The sequence below is a fragment of the Dendrobates tinctorius genome, unplaced genomic scaffold, assembly GCF_039654945.1.
Source record: "Dendrobates tinctorius isolate UK_male_01 unplaced genomic scaffold, ASM3965494v1 ptg000258l, whole genome shotgun sequence".
Classification (NCBI taxonomy): domain Eukaryota; kingdom Metazoa; phylum Chordata; class Amphibia; order Anura; family Dendrobatidae; genus Dendrobates; species Dendrobates tinctorius.
This window is the reverse complement of record NW_027361925.1, coordinates 5146549-5168774: the sequence shown is the minus strand read 5'-3', so window position 1 is coordinate 5168774 and position 22226 is coordinate 5146549. Positions and strand designations below refer to the sequence as shown.

The 22226-nt window shown below is 45.0% G+C and overlaps 1 protein-coding gene across 1 annotated transcript in view; it reads left to right on the top strand.

Moving 5' to 3' along the window:
• LOC141069333 (cobalamin binding intrinsic factor-like) overlaps positions 1-22226 on the top strand; it is a 166768-nt gene that overhangs the window by 122913 nt on the left and 21629 nt on the right. Inside the window, exon 6 of the mRNA XM_073558809.1 lies at positions 4617-4803. Coding sequence (XP_073414910.1) covers positions 4617-4803 — 187 coding nt within the window. The remainder of the gene's footprint in view (positions 1-4616; positions 4804-22226) is intronic.

Below are 22226 nucleotides of genomic sequence, written 5' to 3'. Positions count from 1 at the left end.
CAGCCTTTGTCTGTACATAGTGATTCATGTATAGTGCCACGTACAGCTCATATAGGAGGGTAGTGGCCCACTCTTGCACAGGGGCCCACCAGAGGATTCTCCTGTTCTCCTGTGGGCCAGTCCCAGCCTGGGTATGACTCATGTTGGTGCTAGGTCCCCTATAAAGTCATGTGCATACTTTGATAGGCTGGCTTCACACTAGCATTGTGTAGCGCTACGGATGGCAGCCTACTTCCTTCTTTCTTCCTCTGTTAAGCCCCGCCTACTGCTGCACCTCTTCCTTCAGCTCTCCCTACGTCTGCATGCATCCTGCGTACCCTATCTTTAACATTGGGTACGCAGGCCATGCGGATGTATGCTGACGCATCTGTATGCATTGTTTTGATGGTGCACCGGCGGACACGTCAAAACGACGCATGTGGACGTAGTCGGACCTGAAGGAAGAGGTGCGGCAGTGGGCATGGCTTAACGGAGGCAGAAAGAAGGAAGTAGGCAGCCATCCACAGCTCTGTTGAACGCTAGTGTGAAGCTAGCCATACTGATTTCAGAGCTGACTTTAAAGATGATCTTTCACCAATTTTTTCATGTTTAAGTGGACACATGCCCTAAAATTCGCTGCTAAGCAGAATAAAATGTTTTTTTTTTTAATTTTGCTTCTCTGAAAGGCAGCAACACTTTGGGGAAAAAAAGACCCCACCCCACGATAGTTTAGAACAGGCTCAGTGTGAGATATATAATGACCATCTGCTCTGATCACTGCAAAGTCATGGCATGTGATGAAGCGAAGCAAACTAATCTGCAGCTTTCAGCTCTCATACTTGCTGTACTGCTCCTCCCCCACACTGACTGCCAGAGCTGAGTTTCATTATAAACATTTCTAGTAGCTATCCTTTCATAGTGCTAGTGTAAGGGGGTGAGATATAATTACCTCCTTGCTCCCCTTCCTCTAACTGTTCTCAGTGTGTTGATATTTACATGTGTTATTGTTGGTAATGTCTATGATTACATTTGCAGTACTGCTACACAGTAATATGTATTATTGCTCACATTTATTGTACTGCCGCATTCATACATGTGTTGCCATTTTTTGTAGAACTATATTTTATGATGATGTGTTCCTTTAGTGTAATACTGTATATAATATAATGTGATGATGTATACTAATGCTCATGTACAGTTTAGGGAAAGTAAAATGCATCCTTTTGGGACATTAGAGAAGGGCACCTTAGTATTATAGTTATTATAGATAAGGGTAGGTGTAGTTCCTTTGTGGGCCACTAGATGGGGGCATACTAGTGTGCACTGTTAGTATAGTTTATATGATGGTTATAGGGGGTTAAGTGTAGGAGGGGCTGCCGGGTGGTAAGGCAGGAGTTTCTAGAAAGTTAGGCCAGATGGGGCCAGGGTGCCCGAAGTGTCCACATGGGCTAGAGGCCCAGACAGCCACGTAACATTAAATTGCTGCAGCCCATGTTATCCACGGCCACTCTGCATCATAGCAGTGGGCCAGAACAGGGAAGGAAAAATGTGGCGACTCATCACCTGGGCGGATGCCTTTAGGGCATGAGTCGGTTGGACTGAGCAGATGAAGGAAGTTGGTCCAAGAAGAAACTGGGGAGCAGTCTAGGATGGTCGGGTCTGGGTGTGTGCTGCACAGAAGTGACAGCAAAGCAGGGAAAGATATGAAAACAAGTGAATTCCATGATGTGCCAACTGTGGATGTAACGTGCGAAGTATTAAGTAAAGAGAATGTTCTAGTTATCCTGGACTGTGTCTCCATTAACGAGCGTTGCCTGAAAGAGGGACCGTCATCACCTGGGAAGTGCTCGGGGGGACCTAAATTTGGAGATGTACCTACAGAAGAATACAGTTTTCTTTAGGGGAAGGTCAGGACATAGATGCTTCAGTATCTCTGGTCACGACTACAGTCCCGTCCTCCCCTTACACTGCCAGCAGCCATCCACTTCACCTACCCCACACTGACTGCCAGGGATGAGAGCTGAAAGTTGTTAGTTAATCAATCTCACCTCTGCTCCAGCACATGTCATCTCTCTGAAGTAAGGATAGCAGATTGTTTGCCAATGCTATTGTGGGGGGCAGGTTCTTTTGTGCCTGTTTAGGATTAGTCAGCATCAGAAATAGGAAGAAGTACACGCCCCCAGTGAAATCTCTCTGGTAATGCACATGTAAACTTAAAAAACATTTTTTTATTGCTAATATCTCTGCAGTGGATTGGCAAAATAAAAAACCCAAACAAAGTGAAAGGTTTTATTATTTACTAGCTGAAGAGCCCAGCGCTGCCCGGGCATAGTAACTAACTGTGGTTAGTTATAACAAATTATAATTATACTCCATCCCATAGTCCCGTGCCCATATACCCATCACACATCCTCCATCCCAAAAGGCCCGTGCCCATATACCCATCATACATATCCTCCAACCCATAGTCGATTGCCCATATACCCATCACACATCCTCCATCCCATAGTCCCATGCCCATATACCCATCATACATATTCACCATCCCATAGTCCAGTGGCCATATAACCATCACACATCCTCCATCCCATAGTCCCGTGCCCATATACCCGTCATACATATCCACCATCCCATAGGCCCGTGCCCATATACCCATCATACATATCCTCCATCCCATAGTCCAGTGCCCATATACCCATCACACATCCTCCATCCCATAGTCCTGTGCCCATATACCCGTCATACATATCCTCCATCCCATAGTCCAGTGCCCATATACCCATCACACATCCTCCATTCCATAGTCCTGTGCCCATATACCCATCATACATATCCTCCATCCCATAGTCCAGTGCCAATATACCCATCACACATCCTCCATCCCATAGTCCTGTGCCCATATACCCGTCATACATATCCTCCATCCCATAGTCCAGTGCCCATATACCCATCACACATCCTCCATTCCATAGTCAACCATTATGACATCATAATGAGCGACGGGGCTTGCAACCTATGATGACATCAGCGTCGCCATGGCAACCATTGTGACATCATAATGAGGGGCGGGGCTTGATACGCACACACTGTTTCCCCAGGATGTAGATAGGGACATTATGACATCATAATGAGGGGCGGGGCTTGACGCACACACACTTTTTCCCCAGTATGTAGATAGGGGTAAAATTGTTTGGTGAATTGGAACGCGCGGGGTTAAAATTTCACCTCACAACATAGCTTAGGACGCTCTCGGGGTCCAGACGTGTGACTGTGCCAAATTTTGTGGCTGTAGCTGCGACGGTGCGGATGCCTATCCCGGACATACACACATACATACATACACACTTTGAGCTTTATATATTAGACTAGCTGAAGAGCCCAGCGCTGCCCGGGCATAGTAACTAACTGTGGTTAGTTATAGCAAATTATAATTATCCTCCATCCCATAGTCCCGTGCCCATATACCCATCATACATATCCACGATCCCATAGGCCCGTGCCCATATACCCATCATACATATCCTCTAACCCATAGTCAAGTGCCCATATACCCATCACACATTCTCCATCCCATTACCATATACCCATCATACATATTCTCCATCCCATAGTCCCATGCCCATATACACATCATACATATCCTCCATCCCATAGTCAACCATTATGACATCATAATGAGCAGCGGCAGGGCTTGCAACCTATGATGACATCAGTGCTGCCATGGCAACCATTGTGACATCATAATGAGGGGCGGGGCTTAACACGCACACACTGTTTCCCCAGTATGCAAATAGGGGCATTATGACATCATAATGAGGGGCGGGGCTTGACACGCACAGACTTTTTCCCCAGTATGTAGATGGGTGCAAATTTGTTTGGTGAATTGGAACGCGCGGGGTTAAAATTTCACCTCACAACATAGCTTAGGACGCTCTCGGGGTCCAGACGTGCGACTGTGCCAAATTTTGTGGCTGTAGCTGCGACGGTGCGGATACCTATCCCGGACATACACACACATACATGCACACACACATACATACATACATACACACACACATACATACACACACATACATACATACATACACACTTTGAGCTTTATATGTTAGATAAATTATTTAGGGCTTTGAATAATTTCACAATATTGTTGATATTCTGTGCTCTCCAGTGGGATTGGCACCCACCTGTGTACTCTGGATTGGACTCAACCTCATTTGGCTGGATCTTTTTGTCACGTTTGCAGCTCCCACACCTCTCTCCAGCATTATTTTTTAAAGTAGCCATACAATTTGGATAGTAAATACCTCTCATCCATCACCTTCCCCCCAAAAAAATGTATATGTACCATTCAAAATTGGTTCATTGGAGGGTATGTCATTAGTGTGGGATTTGGTCCCACATTTGACCTTGATACAAGTAATGCCAATATGGATTAAAATGAGTAATTTCAAACATATTTTATTTGCAAAATTGAAAAATCCTTGAATATAATTATAAATACATCAATAATATTTTCAATATTTTATTTCATATTCTTATATCTGTGGTTGAATTCATATATAAGAAATACAAGGATTATTACCATAAAGTCGTATTTTTAATGATAACTGAATTTTCCTAATCTTTATGCTTTCTAGGCCTTAACGGTTGCAAAATGTTTCTATGCTCCAGAACGCTGGAACTGTTCTCAAACATTAAAGAAAATTATAGCTCTGATACCAGAAAAGAAATTCTCCTTGCCAATTGCGGCTGCTCAGCTTTTACCTTTCCTATGGGGTAAAAGTTATGTTTCTGTCCAAAAAATTCAGTGCCCAATCAATGAAGGTGAGTGGATTTCTTAAAAAAAATATAGTGAGGCTGACTTCATATGGCCACATTGTAGAGTCCAGATTATGGTTCCAACAACACCCTCACCTTCCCCAAGGCTTCCAAATTATAAACTCTATAAAGACTACTATGGGTGACCACTGACCTACAATTGAGTCAGAAAAATAACGGAGTCTCTGTGTGCTGCAGGATTAATATGGCCTACATTTAGTAAGATTTCATTAGGTCTTGCTGAAATGCCAAGATTTATATTTTTTAACCCCTTTACCCCCAAGGGTGGTTTACATGTTAATGACCAGGCTATTTTTTACAATTCTGACCACTGTCACTTTATCAGGTAATAACTCTGGAATGCTTCCATGGATCCTGGTGATTCTGACATTTTTTTCTCGTGACATATTGTAATTCATGAAAGTGGTAAAACATCTTTGATATAACTTGCGTTTATTTGTGAAAAAAACTGGAAACTTGGCAAAAATTTTGACAATTTTGCAATTTTCCAACTTTGAATTTTCATGACCTTAAATCACAGAGATACTGTATGTCACATAAAATACTTAATAAGTAACATTTCCAACATGTTTACTTTACATCAGCACAATTTTGGAACCAAATTTTTTTTCTGTTAGGAAGTTATAAGGGGTAAAAGTTAAAAAGTGATTTCTCATTTTTACAACACCATTTTTTTTAGGGACCACATCACATTTGAAGTCACTTTGAGGGTCCATATGATAGAAAATACCCAAAAGTGACAACATTCTAAAAACTTCACCCCTCAAGGTGCTCAAAACCACATTCAAGAAGTTTATTAGCTTATATAAATTTTGGAATGTTTACAAAAAATGAACATTTAACTTTTTTTCACAAAAAATGTACCGTACTTCAGATCCAATATTTTTTTATTTTACCAAGGGTAACAGGAGAAATTGGAGCGCAAAAGTTGTGCAATTTCTCCTGAGTACGCTGATACCCCATAAATGCAGGTATACCACTGTTTGGGCGCATGGCAGAACTCGGAAGGGAAGGAGCGCCATTTGACTTTTCAATGCAAAATTGGCTTGGAATTGAGATCGGACACCATGTCGCGTTTGGAGAGACCCTGATGTGCCTAAACAGTGGAAACCCCCCACAAGTGACACCATTTTGGAAAGTAGACCCCCTAAGGAACTTATCTAGATGTGTGGTGAGCACTTTGAACCACTAAATACTTCACAGAAGTTTATAACGTAGAGCCGTAAAAATACAAAATCATATTTTTTCCATAAAAAATGATCTTTTCGCCCCCTATTTTTTATTTTCCCAAGGATAACAGGAGAAATTGGACCTCAAAAGTTGATGCTCAATTTGTTCTGAGTATGCTGATACCCCATATGTGGGGGTAAACCACTGTTTGGGCACATGGCAGAGCTTGGAATGGAAGGAGTGCCAGATTTTACTGTTATGGTTTGCAGATGCCATGACCCACTGGGAGAGTCCATGAGGTGCCAAAACAGCAGAAACTCCCATAATTGACCCCATTTTACAAACCACATCTCTCAATAAACTCATCTAGGGGTGCAGTGATCATATTGACGCCATAGGTGTGTCGCATAATTTATACCATTGGGCAGTGAGGACAAAATAACTACATCTTTACCACCAAAATTTAGTTTTAGTCAAAGATTTTGCATTTTCACACAAGAAGTGAGTAAAAATGGCAACAAAATTTGTCCCACAGTTTCTATTGAATGTGGCAGTATTTGGTTGTACAGTGCTACTTAGCCATGCGGAGAGACTTGGGAAGAACAGAGCGCTAATTGCCTATTCAAGTGAATGGGTTTGTGCACATGTCCATTTTTTAATGTCAGCATGGGCACAAAACATCCAGCACACGTGCATACGCATAACACACATTGATGTCATCCATGTGACATGCATCGGTGCTGGGGAAGAACCGTCAAAGAAAGCGTTGTTGCCCGATGCCGGGTGCTGGACACGACTCTAATCATTCTTCCCCTGCTTGTGCCGATCACTGGCAGAGCAGGGGAGAATGATGAGAGCCTTGTTCAGCACTTGGCGTAGGGGAACAGTGCTGTGCTTAGCGCGTAACAATTCTTCCCTGACGCTCGTCCTTGTGGCACTGATGCAGCACACGCATGTCACACATGTGCCGCAAGTATTACATACAGGAACACTTACATCTCCGGTACCGGAAATATCAGGATGTGTGAAAGAGGCCTTATAGCAGGTTTTTATGTTTGGCAGCTGTCACACACTAAGGCTATGTGCCCACGTTGCGTGTTAAAATGCACACTGAAAACCGGACTCCTTCCCAGAAATCGCGCGGGTTTTTTCCACGCGATTTCACAGCTATTTTACCGCGATTCTGTTCGCGATTTTGCCGCGATTTTCTCAAGCACTTTCCAAGCGATTTGAAGCATCGCTTGGAAAGTGATTGACAGGTTGGTCACACTCGTCAAACATAGTGTTTGACAAGTGTGACCAGCTTTTTACTATTGAGGCCACCTATGCGGCATCAAGAGTAAAAGATAGAATGTTAAAAATGATAAAAAAAATAAAAAATCGGAGTATATTTACCTTCCGACGTCCCGCGCTGCCATCCCGGGCCTCAGCATTCCCAGTAATGCCTTGCGAGACCTGTGATGACGTTGGTCTCGCGTTGCTATAGCGATCTCGCGAGACCGCTAGAGTCACGCGAAACTATGTCATCACAGGACCTTGCCGCAAGGCATTACTGGGAACGCGTAGGCTGGGAATGCAGCGCGGGACGTCGGAAGGTAAATATACCCCGATTTTTTATTTTTTATTCTTTTTTTTTACAGGGGTATGGTACCCAGGGCCTGGAGGACAGTCTCCTCTCCTCCACACCGTGGGTACGAACCGCACATGAGACGCTTAACTTCGCGCATGGTGGGCATAGCCACATGCGGGAAGTAAGCGATTCTCATGCATTCCTATGGGTGCGGAATCGCGGCAATCCTTTGCGATTCCGCACAAAAGAATGACCATGCTGCGATTTTTTCCGCGATGCGATTCCGCCGGGGAAAAAAGGCAGCATTAGCACAGCATGTGCAGAATGCCATAGGAATGCATGGGGTGCGTTTTGTACACGATTTTTAAACGTTTTCGCGCCGAAAATCGCGGCAAAAACGCTGAAAAATCGCATCTTGGGCACACAGCCTAAAAGACGCTTTTTATTGCTAAAAATAGTTTTCACATCACCACATTTTAAGAGCTATAATTTTTCCATATTTTGGCCCACCGAGTCATGTGAGGTCTTGTTTTTTACGGGACGAGTCGACATTTTTATTGGTACCATTATCAGGCACAAGATTTTTTTTATCGCTTTTTATTCCGATTTTTGGGAGAGGCAGAATGAACAAAAACCAGCAATTCATGAATTTCTTTGGGGGGGGGGGCTTTATACCGTTCCGCGTGTTGTAAAACTGATAAAACAGTTTTATTCTTCTGGTTAGTATGATTACAGCAATATCTCATTTATATTTTTTTATGTTTTGGCGTTTTTATACAATAAAAACTGTTTTATATTAAAAAATTATTATTTTTGCATCGCTTTATTCTGAGAGCTATAACTTTTTTATTTTTTCGCTGATACGCTATATAGCAACTTGTTTTTTGTGGGAAAAGATGACGTTTTCAGCAGTACCATGTTTAGTTATATCTGTCTTTTTGATCGCGTGTTATTCCACTTTTTATTCGGCGGTATGATGATAAAGCATTGTTTTTTGCCTTAATTTGTTTTTATGGTGTTCACTAAAGGGGTTAACTAGTGGGGCAGTTTTATAGGTCAGGTCATTATGGTCACGGTGATACTAAATATGTGTACTTTTATTGTTTAGATTTTTTTTTCATTCAAATATTTATTTAGTGATTGAATAAATATTGATCTTTTTATTATTAGGCTGTGTGCCCACGTTGCGTTTTCTAAGCATTTTTGCCGCAGCGGAAACGCTTAAAAGACGCTAATAAAATGTATCCCCAAGGAATCCTATGCGTAAGGTGAGCACTTCATGTGCGGATGGTACCCAGGGTCTGGAGGATAGGAGACTCTCCTCCATGCCTTGGGTACCATAACCTGCAAAAAATAGAATAAAAATAAAAAATAGTGATATACTCACCTTCTGATGGCCCCCGGAGTTCTCCCGCCTCTCAGCCACACTGCCAGCATCTTCTGTTCCCTGGGATGCTTTGCGCGAATCACCTGAGATGACGTCATGGTCTCGCGAGCGAGACATCACAAAGGTCCTTCTAGCAAAGCATCCCTGGGAACAGAAGGTATCGGGAGCGCCGCTGAGGACGTCCGGAGCCGTCGGAGGTGAGAATAACCATGTTTTTTATTTTTTCTAATATTCTATCTTTTACTATTGATGCTGCATAGGCAGCATCAATAGTAAAAAGTTGATCACACTTGTCAAGCACTATGCTTGACAAGTGTGACAAACCTGTCAATCACTTTTCCAAGCAATATTCTGCAAGTATTCTGCTTGTGTTTTGTGTGAAAACGCATGCGAATTCCGCATGCGTTTTACCCTCGGCAGGGAGTTGCGGAAATGCTGCGGACATTTGCGCAGCATTTATGCAATGTGGGCACTTAGCCTTATTATTTTTTAAAATATTTTTACAATTATTTTAATTTTTATTTTACTTTATTCTATCTTTTACACTTTGTCCCACTATGGGACAATCATTTTTAGGAGGCTGATCGCTTCTATAGCATGCAGATGAAGCAACATCTGCATGCTATAGAAGATGTCAGCTCTGAACTTACTACACTGACCTGAGAAACTTCCTGATCATGCACTGTGAATGACCGGGAAGTTTCTCAGCTCTGGTAACCCAGATGTTGTCATGACAACATCAGGTAACCATGGCAGCGATCGGGACCCGTGTCACGCCATGGGGTCTCAAATCCAAAGGCAGAGGGGCTGTCATGTTCGATCACAGCATTTCGAGGGTTAAAGTGTTGGACACGGTCTGTGACCACTCCTGGCACTTAGTGTTGGGTGTCTGCTTTGAGAATCAGCTGACACCCGGCGGCGATCGGCCACACACCCGTGTACGCGGCTGATCGCTATGAAGTACTATACCGTCCATGATCAAATTGTGCTGGGTCACATGGACGGTATAGTACGTCAGCTGGCAGAAAGGGGTTAAACTATTTAGAAAACCATGAATTACTTCCTTTACACTTCAGAAATAATTGCTACTTTGTGTTGGTATATCACATAAAATCCCAATAAAATACATGTAAGTTTGTGGGTTTAACGTGAAAAATGTGGAAAAGCTCACAGGGTATGAATACTTTTTCAAGGCACTGTATCTGTATATGGTAATTACAGTAAACATCTGAGCCAGCATGATTAATGGAGAAGAAATATAGAAATATATGGTAATACTTAAGCCTGTTTACACCTTACTTAATAGGCTGTGTTCCTCACTCCTTCACAAAGGTCTACCAGCTGGATCAGATAGCACAGCCTGATACTGCTGATCTATAATAAAGGGGTTGTAAAGATTTGTATGACCAATTTCAAAGTATTCTTAAACCTTAGCATATTTGGAGATATGGGATTTGGTGCCAAAGCTCCATCTCTCGAGGGTAGTACCAGTGAAGTGTCATGTCATGTCCTTTAGTTCTGGACAAGTACTGCCGGTTTACGTGTGTAATATTCGGTGCTACAGGTGCTTCTCACAAAATTAGGCTATCATCAAAAAATTAATTTATTTCATTTCTTCAATACAAAAAGTGACAATCATATTACATAGTCATTACAAACAGAGTGATCTATTTCAAGTGTTTATTTCTGTTAATGCTGATTTTGGCTTGCAGACAATGAAAACCCAAAAATCATTATCTCAGTAAATTAGAATAATCAACAAAAACATCTGCAAAGGCCTCTTAAGCATTTAAAAAGATCCATTAGTCTGTTTCTGTAGGCTCCACAATCATGGGGTAGACTGCTGACTAGACAGATGTCCAGAAGGCAGTCATTGACACACTCCACAAGGAGGGTAAACCACAAAAGGTCATTGCTAAAGAAACTGGCTGTTCACAGAGTGCTGTATCCAAGCATATTAATGGAAAGTTGAGTGGAAGGAAAAAGTGTGGTAGAAAAAGGTGCACAAGCAACCGGGACAACCGCAGCCTTAAAAGGATTAAGAAAATGCAATTCAAAAATATGGGGGAGATTCATAAGCAGTGGACTGCTGCTGGAGTCATTGCTTCAAGAGCCCCCACACACAGACGTATCCAGGACATGGGATACAAGTGTCGCATTCCTTGTGTCAAGCCACTCATGACCAATAGACAATGCCAGAAGTGTCTTACCTGGACCAAGGAGAAAAGATCTGGACTGTTGCTCAGTGGTCCAAGATGTTTTTAGATGAAAGTAAATTTTACTTTTTGTTTGGAAATTAAGGTCCCAGAGTCTGGAGGAAGAGCGGAGAGGCCACAATCCAAGCTGCTTGAGGTGTAGTGTGAAGTTTCCACAATCACTGATGGTTTGGGGAGCCACGTCATCTGCTGGTATAGGTCCACTGTGTTTTATCAAGACCAAAGCCCGCGCAGCCGTCTACCAGGAAATTTTAGAGCACTTCGTGATTCCCTCTGCTGACAAGCTTTTTGGAGATGGAAATTTCATTCTCCAGCAGGACTTGGCACCTGTCCACACTGTCAAAAGTACCAATACCCGGTTTGGAAACAGCAGTATCACTGTGCTTGATTGGCCAACAAACTCACCTGACTTTAACCCCATAGAGGGTATTGTCAAGAGGAAGATGGGAGACACCAGACCCAAGAATGCAGCTGAGCTGAAGGCTCTTATCAAAGCAACCTGGGCTTCCATAATACCTCAGCTGTGCCACAGACTGATCGCCTCCATGCCACGCCGCATTGATGCAGTAATTGATGCAAAAGGAGCCCCAGACAAGTTTTGAGTGCATTTACTGAACATACATTTCAGTAGGCTAACATTTCAGATTTTAAAATCATTTTTCAAGCTGGTGTTATAAAGTATTCTAATTTACTGAGATAATGACTTTTGGGTTTTCATTGGCTGTAAGCCATAATCATCAACATTAACAGAAATAAACACTTGAAATAGATCACTCACTTGTAATGACTATATATAATATATGAGTTTCACGTTTTGTATTGAAGATCTGAAATAAATTAACTTTTTGATGATATTCTAATTTTGTGAGAAGCACCTGTAACAGAGTTTGCAGTAGCATTGCAGCTCAAGGTTATGTAAAAGGAAACTGTGGGAAATATTTGAGCCAATCCTAGCTGTACACAAGAGAACTACACAATGTAATCTGTTTCTTGCTATGTATATTGCTTGCTTAGTGGGAAGGATAAGATTAGATATAATAGGACATGGGGATGGAGGAGATTAACCCTTTCAATGTAATCAAAGTACCTCATGCGTCATGGCAGCACTGCAATAGAGGTCATTAATGCATATATTTCATCATGATGATCTTTCCTTTATTATGACACTAAAATCAACTCTTGTGGGTTGAGGCATTTCTCAACTTCTTACCTAATCATTTTGGCAAGCAGCAGTGCTGATTTCTCTTGCCTTTTTTGGTACTACTATGTGATAGATGGCACCATGGGTTGAGAAACATTAAACATTAAACACCTCTTTGACTAAGAGCCATTACGAGGTTAACTTTTAATGGCTTCTTTTACAGAAATACTGTATACTACATGACGTATGTGATCAGTGAAGTGTTTATGAAATGGTCATCACTAGAGTTGAGCGAAACGGGTCGAAAAATTTCAAAAGTCGCCGACTTTTGGCAAAGTCGGGTTTCATGAAACGAAACCCGACCCTAGGATGAGGTCGGCCACGAGGTCGGCGACTTACGCGCCAAAGTCGCGTTTCAAAAGTTTGTTTTGCGCTCTTTTTCAGCCAATCAGGATCCACGGACACTGTGGGCAACGTGATGACATAACCAGGGGTCACCACCATCTTTCAGAAGGGCATGCAAGTGATTGGCTTGCTTTGGTGGGCGTCACAGGGGTTATAAAAGGGCGTGCATGCCGACCGCCATCTTACTTCTGCCGATCTTAGCATAGGGAGAGGTTGCTGATTCTGTAGGGAGAGCGTTAGGCAGGGAAGAAGACACCAAAAACTGCTTCTGCTGCTAGCGATTTTGCCTGTACAACACACCAGTCACTGTGTGTGCAGTGCAAGGGGAGGCTATATTGTGGTGGATCAGCTGTGCTGGTTGTTAGGCTGCCTTCTAAGGCTTCCTGACAGCTGCATTGCTGTTTCCCCACTGCTCTGCAAACTGCTTTTTTAAAAGCAATCCCAATTTTTTTTTTTGTCCTGCTGAGGTACTGAGCGTGCATTTTTTCACACCATACAGCGGTGTACGCTCCTCACACAGAACCGTGTAACGGCTGTTATCACAGCCACAGTGAAGCTATCTGTGTGTCACTGTGGAAGGATAAGTGGAGGACTTGTTCCGTTCTTACAGACCTACACTCTAGGGAGATTCCTATTCTGCCCAATTCTACATACACCTTGTAGTTTGTGATACACTAGCCAATTTCTGCCTGTGACATAGCGCTCTGATATTCAGTGGGCCTCACACAATCCAAAAGTGTCCAGTGTCCACAAGTGTCTGCAGAAATTCAAAATCTCCCTTATCCTGTAGTCACTGTTTTCACACCTGTGCCATCGAGCCTGTGACATAGCGCTCTGATATTCAGTGGGCCTCACACAATCCAAAAGTGTCCAGTGTCCACAAGTGTCTGCAGAAATTCAAAATCTCCCTTATCCTGTAGTCACTTTTTTCACACCTGTGCGATCGAGCCTGTGACATAGCGCTCTGATATTCAGTGGGCCTCACACAATCCAAAAGTGTCCAGTGTCCACAAGTGTCTGAAGAAATTCAAAATCTCCCTTATCCTGTAGTCACTTTTTTCACACCTGTGCCATCGAGCCTGTGCCATCGTGCTCTGATATTCAGTGGGCCTCACACAATCCAAAAGTGTCCAGTGTCCACAAGTGTCTGCAGAAATTCAAAATCTCCCTTATCCTGTAGTCACTTTTTTCACACCTGTGCCATCGAGCCTGTGACATAGCGCTCTGATATTCAGTGGGCCTCACACAATCCAAAAGTGTCCAGTGTCCACAAGTGTGTGCAGAAATTCAAAATCTCCCCTGTCCTATAGACACCTTGTACCTTGTTTTACATTACTATATAGTTTGTTGGATTTTGTCTACATTTCTACAAAAGATGAGGAAGGCTGGTGGAAGAGGCCATGGAATTGGGCGGGGGTTGGCAGCTGGTAATGATGGTGTTGGTGGTGGATCTGATGGTAGTGGCAAGAGAAAAATAGGACCGAATGCAGGAGGTGTTGAGCCTGCGTCATCGTCTGGCTCCATAAGGCTTCGAAGGCTTAGTTTTCTAGGAGTTGGCAAACCGCTTTTAAAGCCAGAGCATCAGGAAAAAGTTTTGTCTTACATTGCTGACTCAGCCTCCAGCTCTATCGCCTCCTCTTATGAAGTTGTAAAAAGTAAAAGCACTGAGTCGTCATTGGAGGCTCATGTTCATGAACCACACCTTTCCTTGTGTCCTTCACCCCAACCAAGATTGAAGGATGACGCAGGCCATACTACGGATTACTCCATGGAGCTGTTTTCACATACCATGCCTGGATTATCAAGTGAAATGGTGAATTACCCAGGCCAAGATGAATCTGACATGGAGTGCACTGATGCACAGCCGCTGATAGATGATTCTGCTGGTACATTCACTCAGAGCACTACATTGTCCTCGCAGTGTACAGAGCCAGATTCTGACCCTGATGACTCAGGTGCCCCTTCCTGCACACTATACCACCATACACGGTGACACAGAGGAAGGTGCATATGACATTGAAGAGGAGGTGATGGATGACCCAGTTGTTGACCCAGATTGGCATCCATTGTGGGGAAGAGGGTGCTGCTTCCAATAGCTCAGATGAGGAGCATACACAGCAGATATCGACATCGCAACAGCTGTTACCTGGCAGGCCCGGAGCACTCCAAAGACAGGTTCCAAAAATCAAAAGAGTTGCTGGACAGCTTGTCCAGAGGGTCAAAAGATCACAGCGTGCTAGGCCGCAAAATGTCTGCCAAAGTAGGAGGAGTGCAGTCTGGCACTTTTTTGAACAAAATCCTCATGATCAGGCCAAGGTTATCTGTAAGAAGTGCGCAAAGACCTTTAGCCGAGGGAAAAATCTGAAAAATTTGAATACCAGTTGCATGCTTAGACATTTAACCAGCATGCACTTGCAAGCGTGGACACAACACCAAACCTCAAGTGCCACATGTGCAACTGGTCACAAAGAAGGTAGTCAGCAACGCTACATTGTTTCCCCCACTGTAAGCCCACTGGTTAGCACAGCAACAAATGTTGAGGTGTCGTTGCAAGGCCACAGCAGTCAGGGAATCCCACTGTTATATCAAAGAAATACTGAATCTAGGCCATCAGAAAGAACACCAACTCCATCACCATCATCAACCCTCTCTCAGTCCGCCCTGTCCACCGCTACTTCCACCATATGCAGCTCTCAAGTCCAGCTCACCCTCCCAGACACTATGAGTAGGTCAAGAAAGTACTCAGTCTCTCATCCGCGTACACTGGGTTTGAACGCCCACATTGCCAAACTAATCTCGTTTGAGATGATGCCCTATCGGTTGGTGGAAAGTGCAGCTTTCCGCGAACTCATGGCCTATGCAGTACCATGCTATGACCTACCCAGTCGCCACTTCTTCTCTCGCAAAGCCATCCCAGCCCTCCACCATCATGTAAAAGACCGCATTGTCCATGCACTCAAGCAGTCAATGAGTGGAAAGGTGCACCTCACAACTGATGCATGGTCCAGTCGGCATGGCCAGGGCCGTTACGTGTCCATCACTGCGCACTGGGTTAATGTGGTGAATGCAGGGTCCACAGGGGACAGCGGTGGTGGGACAGTGCTGCCTAGCCCACGGTATAGGAAACAGTTGGCTGTAGGCGTTCGACCCTCCTCCTCCTCCTCCAGAAGCGAAAGCTCGTCCACAGAGCGCAGTCATACGAGCACTCCATCTGCAGCTGTCACTGTTGCACACGAGGTGTCCCCCTATCGAGCAGCTAGTGGAAAGCGTCAGCAGGCTGTGTTGCAGATGATGTGTTTGGGCGACAGACACACCGCCGAGGTGCTGGCCGAGTACTTGAAGCGACAAACTGAGTCATGGCTGGGCAGTGTACATCTTGAGGCAGGCAAGGTAGTTAGTGATAACGGCCGTAATTTTGTGGCAGCCATAGCCCTTTCAAAACTCAGCCACATACCTTGCTTGGCTCACACCTTGAACCTGGTGGTGCAGTGCTTCCTCAAAAATTATCAGGAGTTAACAGCCCTGCTCCAGAAGGTGCGAAGACTGTGCGCGCACATCCGCCGGTCGCCTGTACACTACGTTCGTATGCAGAAGCTGCAGCGATTGCTCCACCTTCCCAACCACCGCCTCATTATCGACATTGCAACAAGGTGGAACCCCACCCTGCACATGGTGTAGCGGCTGTGCGAGCAGAAGCAGGCCATAATGCATTTGTGGGAGGATACACGGCCAGGCACTTTGAGAGCAGACATGGAGTTGACAGGTGTGCAGTGGTCGAAGCTGAAAGACCTCTGTAAAGTCCTTCAGTGTTTTGAGGAATGCACACGGCTGGTAAGCGCAGAGGACGCCATCCTAAGCATGAGCATCCCACTTATGCGTCTGCTCATGCAAACTTTGACGCACCTTAAGGAGCAGGCGTCTGCAGCCAATGTTGACGAGGAGGGAATCCTTGATGACATTCAGCCATTGTCTGCTCAGGGTCCTCTCCTGGACGAGGTGGAGGAAGAAGAGGAGGAGGAGGATGATGATGGGGATGATTACTTAGGGGAGGAGGATGCATCTCGTGGGGCAAGTGAAAATGTTGGCGTGGCAAGGTCTGGTACAGGGTTTGTGCGTGACTGGAGGGATGTGGATTTGCCAGAAAGTGCTCCTCCAACCAGCACTCGCAGTGCATCATTGACACCGGGAACATTGGCCCACATGTCAGATTATGCCTTGCGGATCCTAAAAAGGGACCCCCGCATTGCCAAAATGATGAACGATGACGACAACTGGTTGGCCAGCATCCTGGATCCACGCTATAAAGGCAAATTACAAAACATCATGCCACAGGAGAACCTTGACCTAATATTGGCTAATAAACAAGCAACTCTGGTAAATCGGTTGCTTGAGGCATTCCCAGCACACAGCAGCGGTGATGGTTCTCACACGAGCCGTACGGGCCGGGGGCAGCTTGGCAGAGGTTTTCATGGTGCACACAGCAGAAGTGGCGTTGGAGACAGGGGTTTCATGACAATGTTGTGGACTGATTTTTCAAGTACCGCTCACACAACTGGTAATACAGCATCGATGGAAAGTGACAGGAGACAGCAGTTGTCAACTATGGTTACAAACTACTTTTCCTCCCATATCGATGTTCTCCCACACAGGTCATTTCCCTTTGACTATTGGGCCGCTAAACTGGACACCTGGCCTGAATTGGCACAATATGCCTTACAGGAACTCGCTTGCCCAGCTGCAAGTGTGCTATCGGAAAGAGTCTTCAGTGCAGCTGGATCAATCCTGACAGAAAAAAGGACCCGTCTGTCAACCCAAAATGTGGATGATCTAACCTTCATTAAAATGAACCATGCATGGGTTTCCAAGGATTTTGTCCCACCTTACCCTGATGACACATAGGGTGACAGAAAAATGGCTTGCTTTGGTCCACCTCTTCCTGGGACTTGACCTATTTCGCCTTTTGCATCAGCTGAATGTCCAACATCAACATATGCCACTTTCTAAAACTCCCTAACTGTGCCGCCTCCCCCCCCATGGCCGGGGTCACCACCTAGTGCACGACACCGTGCGAGTACCGTTGCCCTGGACAGGTGGGTAGGCCGACTCTTGGGCGCGGGCACTGGCACAGGGTCCCTCATAGTGCAATCAAGTGTCTCTGATGGTGGTGGTGCACACCCGCCGTCAGGCACACTGCCGTACTATGAGGGGCCCAGTGCCAGTATCGACGCCCACGAGTGGGCCCCCCTTGCTTGGGCAGGGCCCCAGCATTTGCAATCTTTACCTCTCCCTTCTCCTCCGCTGTGTAGTCTGGGCCGTCAAATCCATACTGTGCCTGACACCGTCTGAGCCTGCCTCCTGATGTATAGACATATATTTTGAATGTGTACGCTATCCATACATGTTATCCGGGGATACGGTACCCTTTCTCACCTTTGTACAATCACGTGCAAGCCATACTGGGCCTAACACCATCTGAGCCTGCCTCCTGATGTATAGACATATATTTTGAATGTGTACGCTATCCATACATGTTATCCGGGGATACGGTACCCTTTCTCACCTTTGTGCAAGCCATACTGGGCCTAACACCGTCTGAGCCTGCCTCCTGATGTATAGACATATATTTTTAATGTGTACGCTATCTATACATGTTATCCTGGGATACGGTACCCTTTCTCACCTTTGTGCAATCACGTGCAATCCATACTGGGCCTAACACCGTCTGAGCCTGCCTCCTGATGTATAGACATATATTTTGAATGTGTACGCTATCCATACATGTTATCCTGGGATACGGTACCCTTTCTCACCTTTGTGCAATCACGTGTAATCCATACTGGGTGTGAGAACGGCTGGCGCGCTGTTAAGCAAGCTACAGCACCTGTGGTTTGCACACGTAAGGCTTTCATTTTTTCAGGAATGACGGTTAGGCCTAATTCCGGAACTGCGGTTGACCTGCACTTACTGGGAAATCATCGTTCGCGAGTAATAATTGTAATCAGTGATCCCCATCACTAACGTTGTTCAGCGGGTTATCTGCACCTGTAAGCGACAAATGCTGGCCTTTTCAGTGTAGCGCACATGCAGCCACGGACATGTAAGGGCATGACACACCAGTTATTGGCCAATCTCATGTGCCAGAGCCTCACGTGTCCCTCTAGTAAGCCGGACTCGGACCGCGGGGCATGACGGAGTCTCGTTCGTTAACGGAATTAAGCTTGCAATGTGTGCATCTGTTCTGTAGCTGGCATGGTTGAGGTTTCCCAGGTGGAGTCGAATTTAACCGTAGGCTCCACTCCTGGTGGTGCCCTTCTGGACATTCCTTTAAGGTTCAGCTTTGCAACCATGCTGCCCACGTAAAACAAACACTTTGCCTTCATGAACGCTGTTTGGAGGGTCATGACTCGTGGGAATAACGCCACCCAATCAGTTAACCTGCTAGAGAGATCCTACGTTGCTCCCAAGCATGACATCACACTCCCTAGGAGGAAGGTAATGCCGCTGTGGCAAACGTACTCCTGGGGGCGACACAAGTGCACTGATGCCCAGCCACTGCTCGATGAATCTGCTGGTACATTGACCCAGACCACTACATTCCCCTCGCACGCTACACGGCCTGAATCTGACCCTGATGAAACTCAGGTTACCCTTCCCATATACAGTTCCATCTTACACGGTGACAAAGAGGAAGCTGCAGATGAAAGTGCAGGTTCGGCCCACCCGCCATCAGACACACCACCGTACTATCAGTGGCCCTGTGCCAGTGCCGTCGCCAACGAGTGGGCCCCCCCAGCTTGCTCAGGATCACAGCACTTGCAAGGTTGAAATACTGTGCAGTGAGATGGAAGATGGGGACGACGAGGAGTCCAGACTAGTACAGGGATTCCCTAGCGAGGAGACTTATTTGATTGTTTTCAATGTTGGGACAGCAATTTTTGGGGAGCACTATACTCTGGAGAATGATAGATGGGGCCCACCATACACTGGAACATTCCAAAGGTGGACATCAGACATTGGAGCAGCATTTACAGGGCCCATTATACACTAGAGCATTAGAAATGGGGCCCATTATGTTTGGAGCATTATTTGGGCCCATAAGACAGTGGAGCTTCATCCATGGGGACCAACATATACTGTAGCATTATGTGGAGCTCATCATATACTGTTTCAAACATTATATGGAACCAATGATTCTGTATGGAGAAATAGATGGGCCTTGTCATGAGATGTAAAAAGTGAAGTATTTTTCATTGTACTATACCGCTATTCCTCTGCCGTATCGGAGCATGATGAGTTGTGGTATGTGTTCGCCCAGGGCACATGAAAACCTGGAGCCAGCCCTACCCCCCCACAACTTTAGCCAAATAACCCCCATTTTTCAGTGCGTAACTTGTATTATGAAGTTAATTAAGGTTGACAAGCTTAAGTAAGAAGAATTGATGCTTTTGGAATTCAAATGAGCACTGTAGGTGTGTTTCCTGTCCTCCTCTCACTGCCGACTTTTATTCCCCATTGACTTACATTGGGTTTCGTGTTTCGGGACGACCCCGACTTTTCCCTATAATCGGCCTATCTTGCTCGACCCGACTTTTGGAAAAGTCGGGTTTCACGAAACGAAACTCGACCCTAAAAAACCAAAAGTCGCTCAACTCTAGTCATCACCATTTTGACAACCACTCTCAGGCTTCCAAAAATTGGTGAGTGCTGTAAATCACACAGGCATAGTCTGGAATCTGTGTATATATATATATATATATATATATATATATATATATATATATATATATATATTACTCCTACTCCCAAATGATATTAAAATAACCAGCATATCATCACTGCATAACCTCAGACTGCCATGATTACATGATTAAAGGGGTTTTCAGGAACAAAGTTACTTTAATTAACATTTTAAACAATAGATTTTGTAATAATAAGTTCCACAATTGGATGTGATAAAAAAATGTTCCTGTGCTGAGTTAGTCTTATAAATGTGCCCCTGCTGTACTGTGTAATGGTCGTGTCTGACCGTACAGAAACATGGTCTGATCATACCACATCTCCTGGGCAGTGGGGGAAGCAAAAGAGTATGCAGACAGGACAGCACAGGAACATTATTCCTATAAATGTGCCCCTGCTGTACTGTGTAATGGCCGCGTCTGACCGTACAGGAACATGGTCTGATCATACCACAACTCCTGGCAGGGGAGGACACAAGAGAGAATACAGACCGGACAGCACAGGAACATTATTCCTATAAATGTGCCCCTGCTGTGCTGTGTAATGGCTGCGTCTGACCATACACGAACATGGTTTGATCATACCACATCTCCTGGGCAGGGGAGGAACCAAGAGAGAATACAGACAGGACAGCACAGGAACATTATTCCTATAAATGTGCCCCTGCTGTGTACTGTGTAATGGCTGTGTCTGACCATACAGGAACATGGTCTGATCATACCACATCTCCTGGGCAGGGGAGGAACCAAGAGAGAATACAGACAGGACAGCACAGGAACATTATTCCTATAAATGTGCCCCTGCTGTGCTGTGTAATGGCTGTGTCTGACCATACAGGGACATGGTCTGATCATACCACAGCTCCTGGGCAGGGGAGGACACAAGAGAGAATACAGACAGGACAGCACAGGAACATTATTCCTATAAATGTGCCCCTGCTGTGTACTGTGTAATGGCAGTGTCTGACAGCACAGGAACATGGTCTGATCATACCACAGCTCCTGGGCAGGGGAAGAACCAAAAGAGAATACAGACATTACAGCAGGGGATCGCAATTGATTATTTCTTTGAGGTAAAACATTGATTAAAAACAGGCAGGGAAAGATTTTGCATATCAAAAAGAATCATTTGCAATCCAATGCTGTAATGACACAGGTGTGTCAGGTGTGACAGACAGTCATCCTGGATCCGACTGTAGAAAGTCTTTGAGATTAGCTCAAGCACCTTCTTAAATTTTGTATCTCTGTTGTGGAGCAATATCCCTCTCCCTTTTGGACACAACGGTTACGTCCACCTTCTGCTACTAATTACACACCTGTGCTGAAGGTTTTTATTCATTCCGTGGCAGCAGCAGGTTGCTGGTGTTAACTCTTATATGCCTCTGTCTAGCTGGATGTACTACTGGTTAGTTCCCTCTCAGAGAATTCTTGGAGGATTGCGGGTGTGACATCTCGGTTGTCTTCTCAAGCTAAGTGTCCCCTTATTTGTCTAGACAATTTGTCTTTAGTTGTAGTGGGGACTGACTAGTGCTAACCCCATCCCCTCCCTAACCAGAACCTATTGCTAGGGTCATGCAGGGATCAGGTTCCTGCTCAGCGATAGGTGCAGAACCTATATAGGGATGGTTAGGGCAGTCAGGGGGATTTTAGATCTTCCTGGGGGCCTCCACTCCCCATTTCCCTAGTGTTTGGGCTCCCCCCTCACTTTCCACTTTGTTGTGCACTTACTTATCTGTCACCCAGCATGACATGTAATGTCTTTATACTCTCCTTTTGCTTCCCT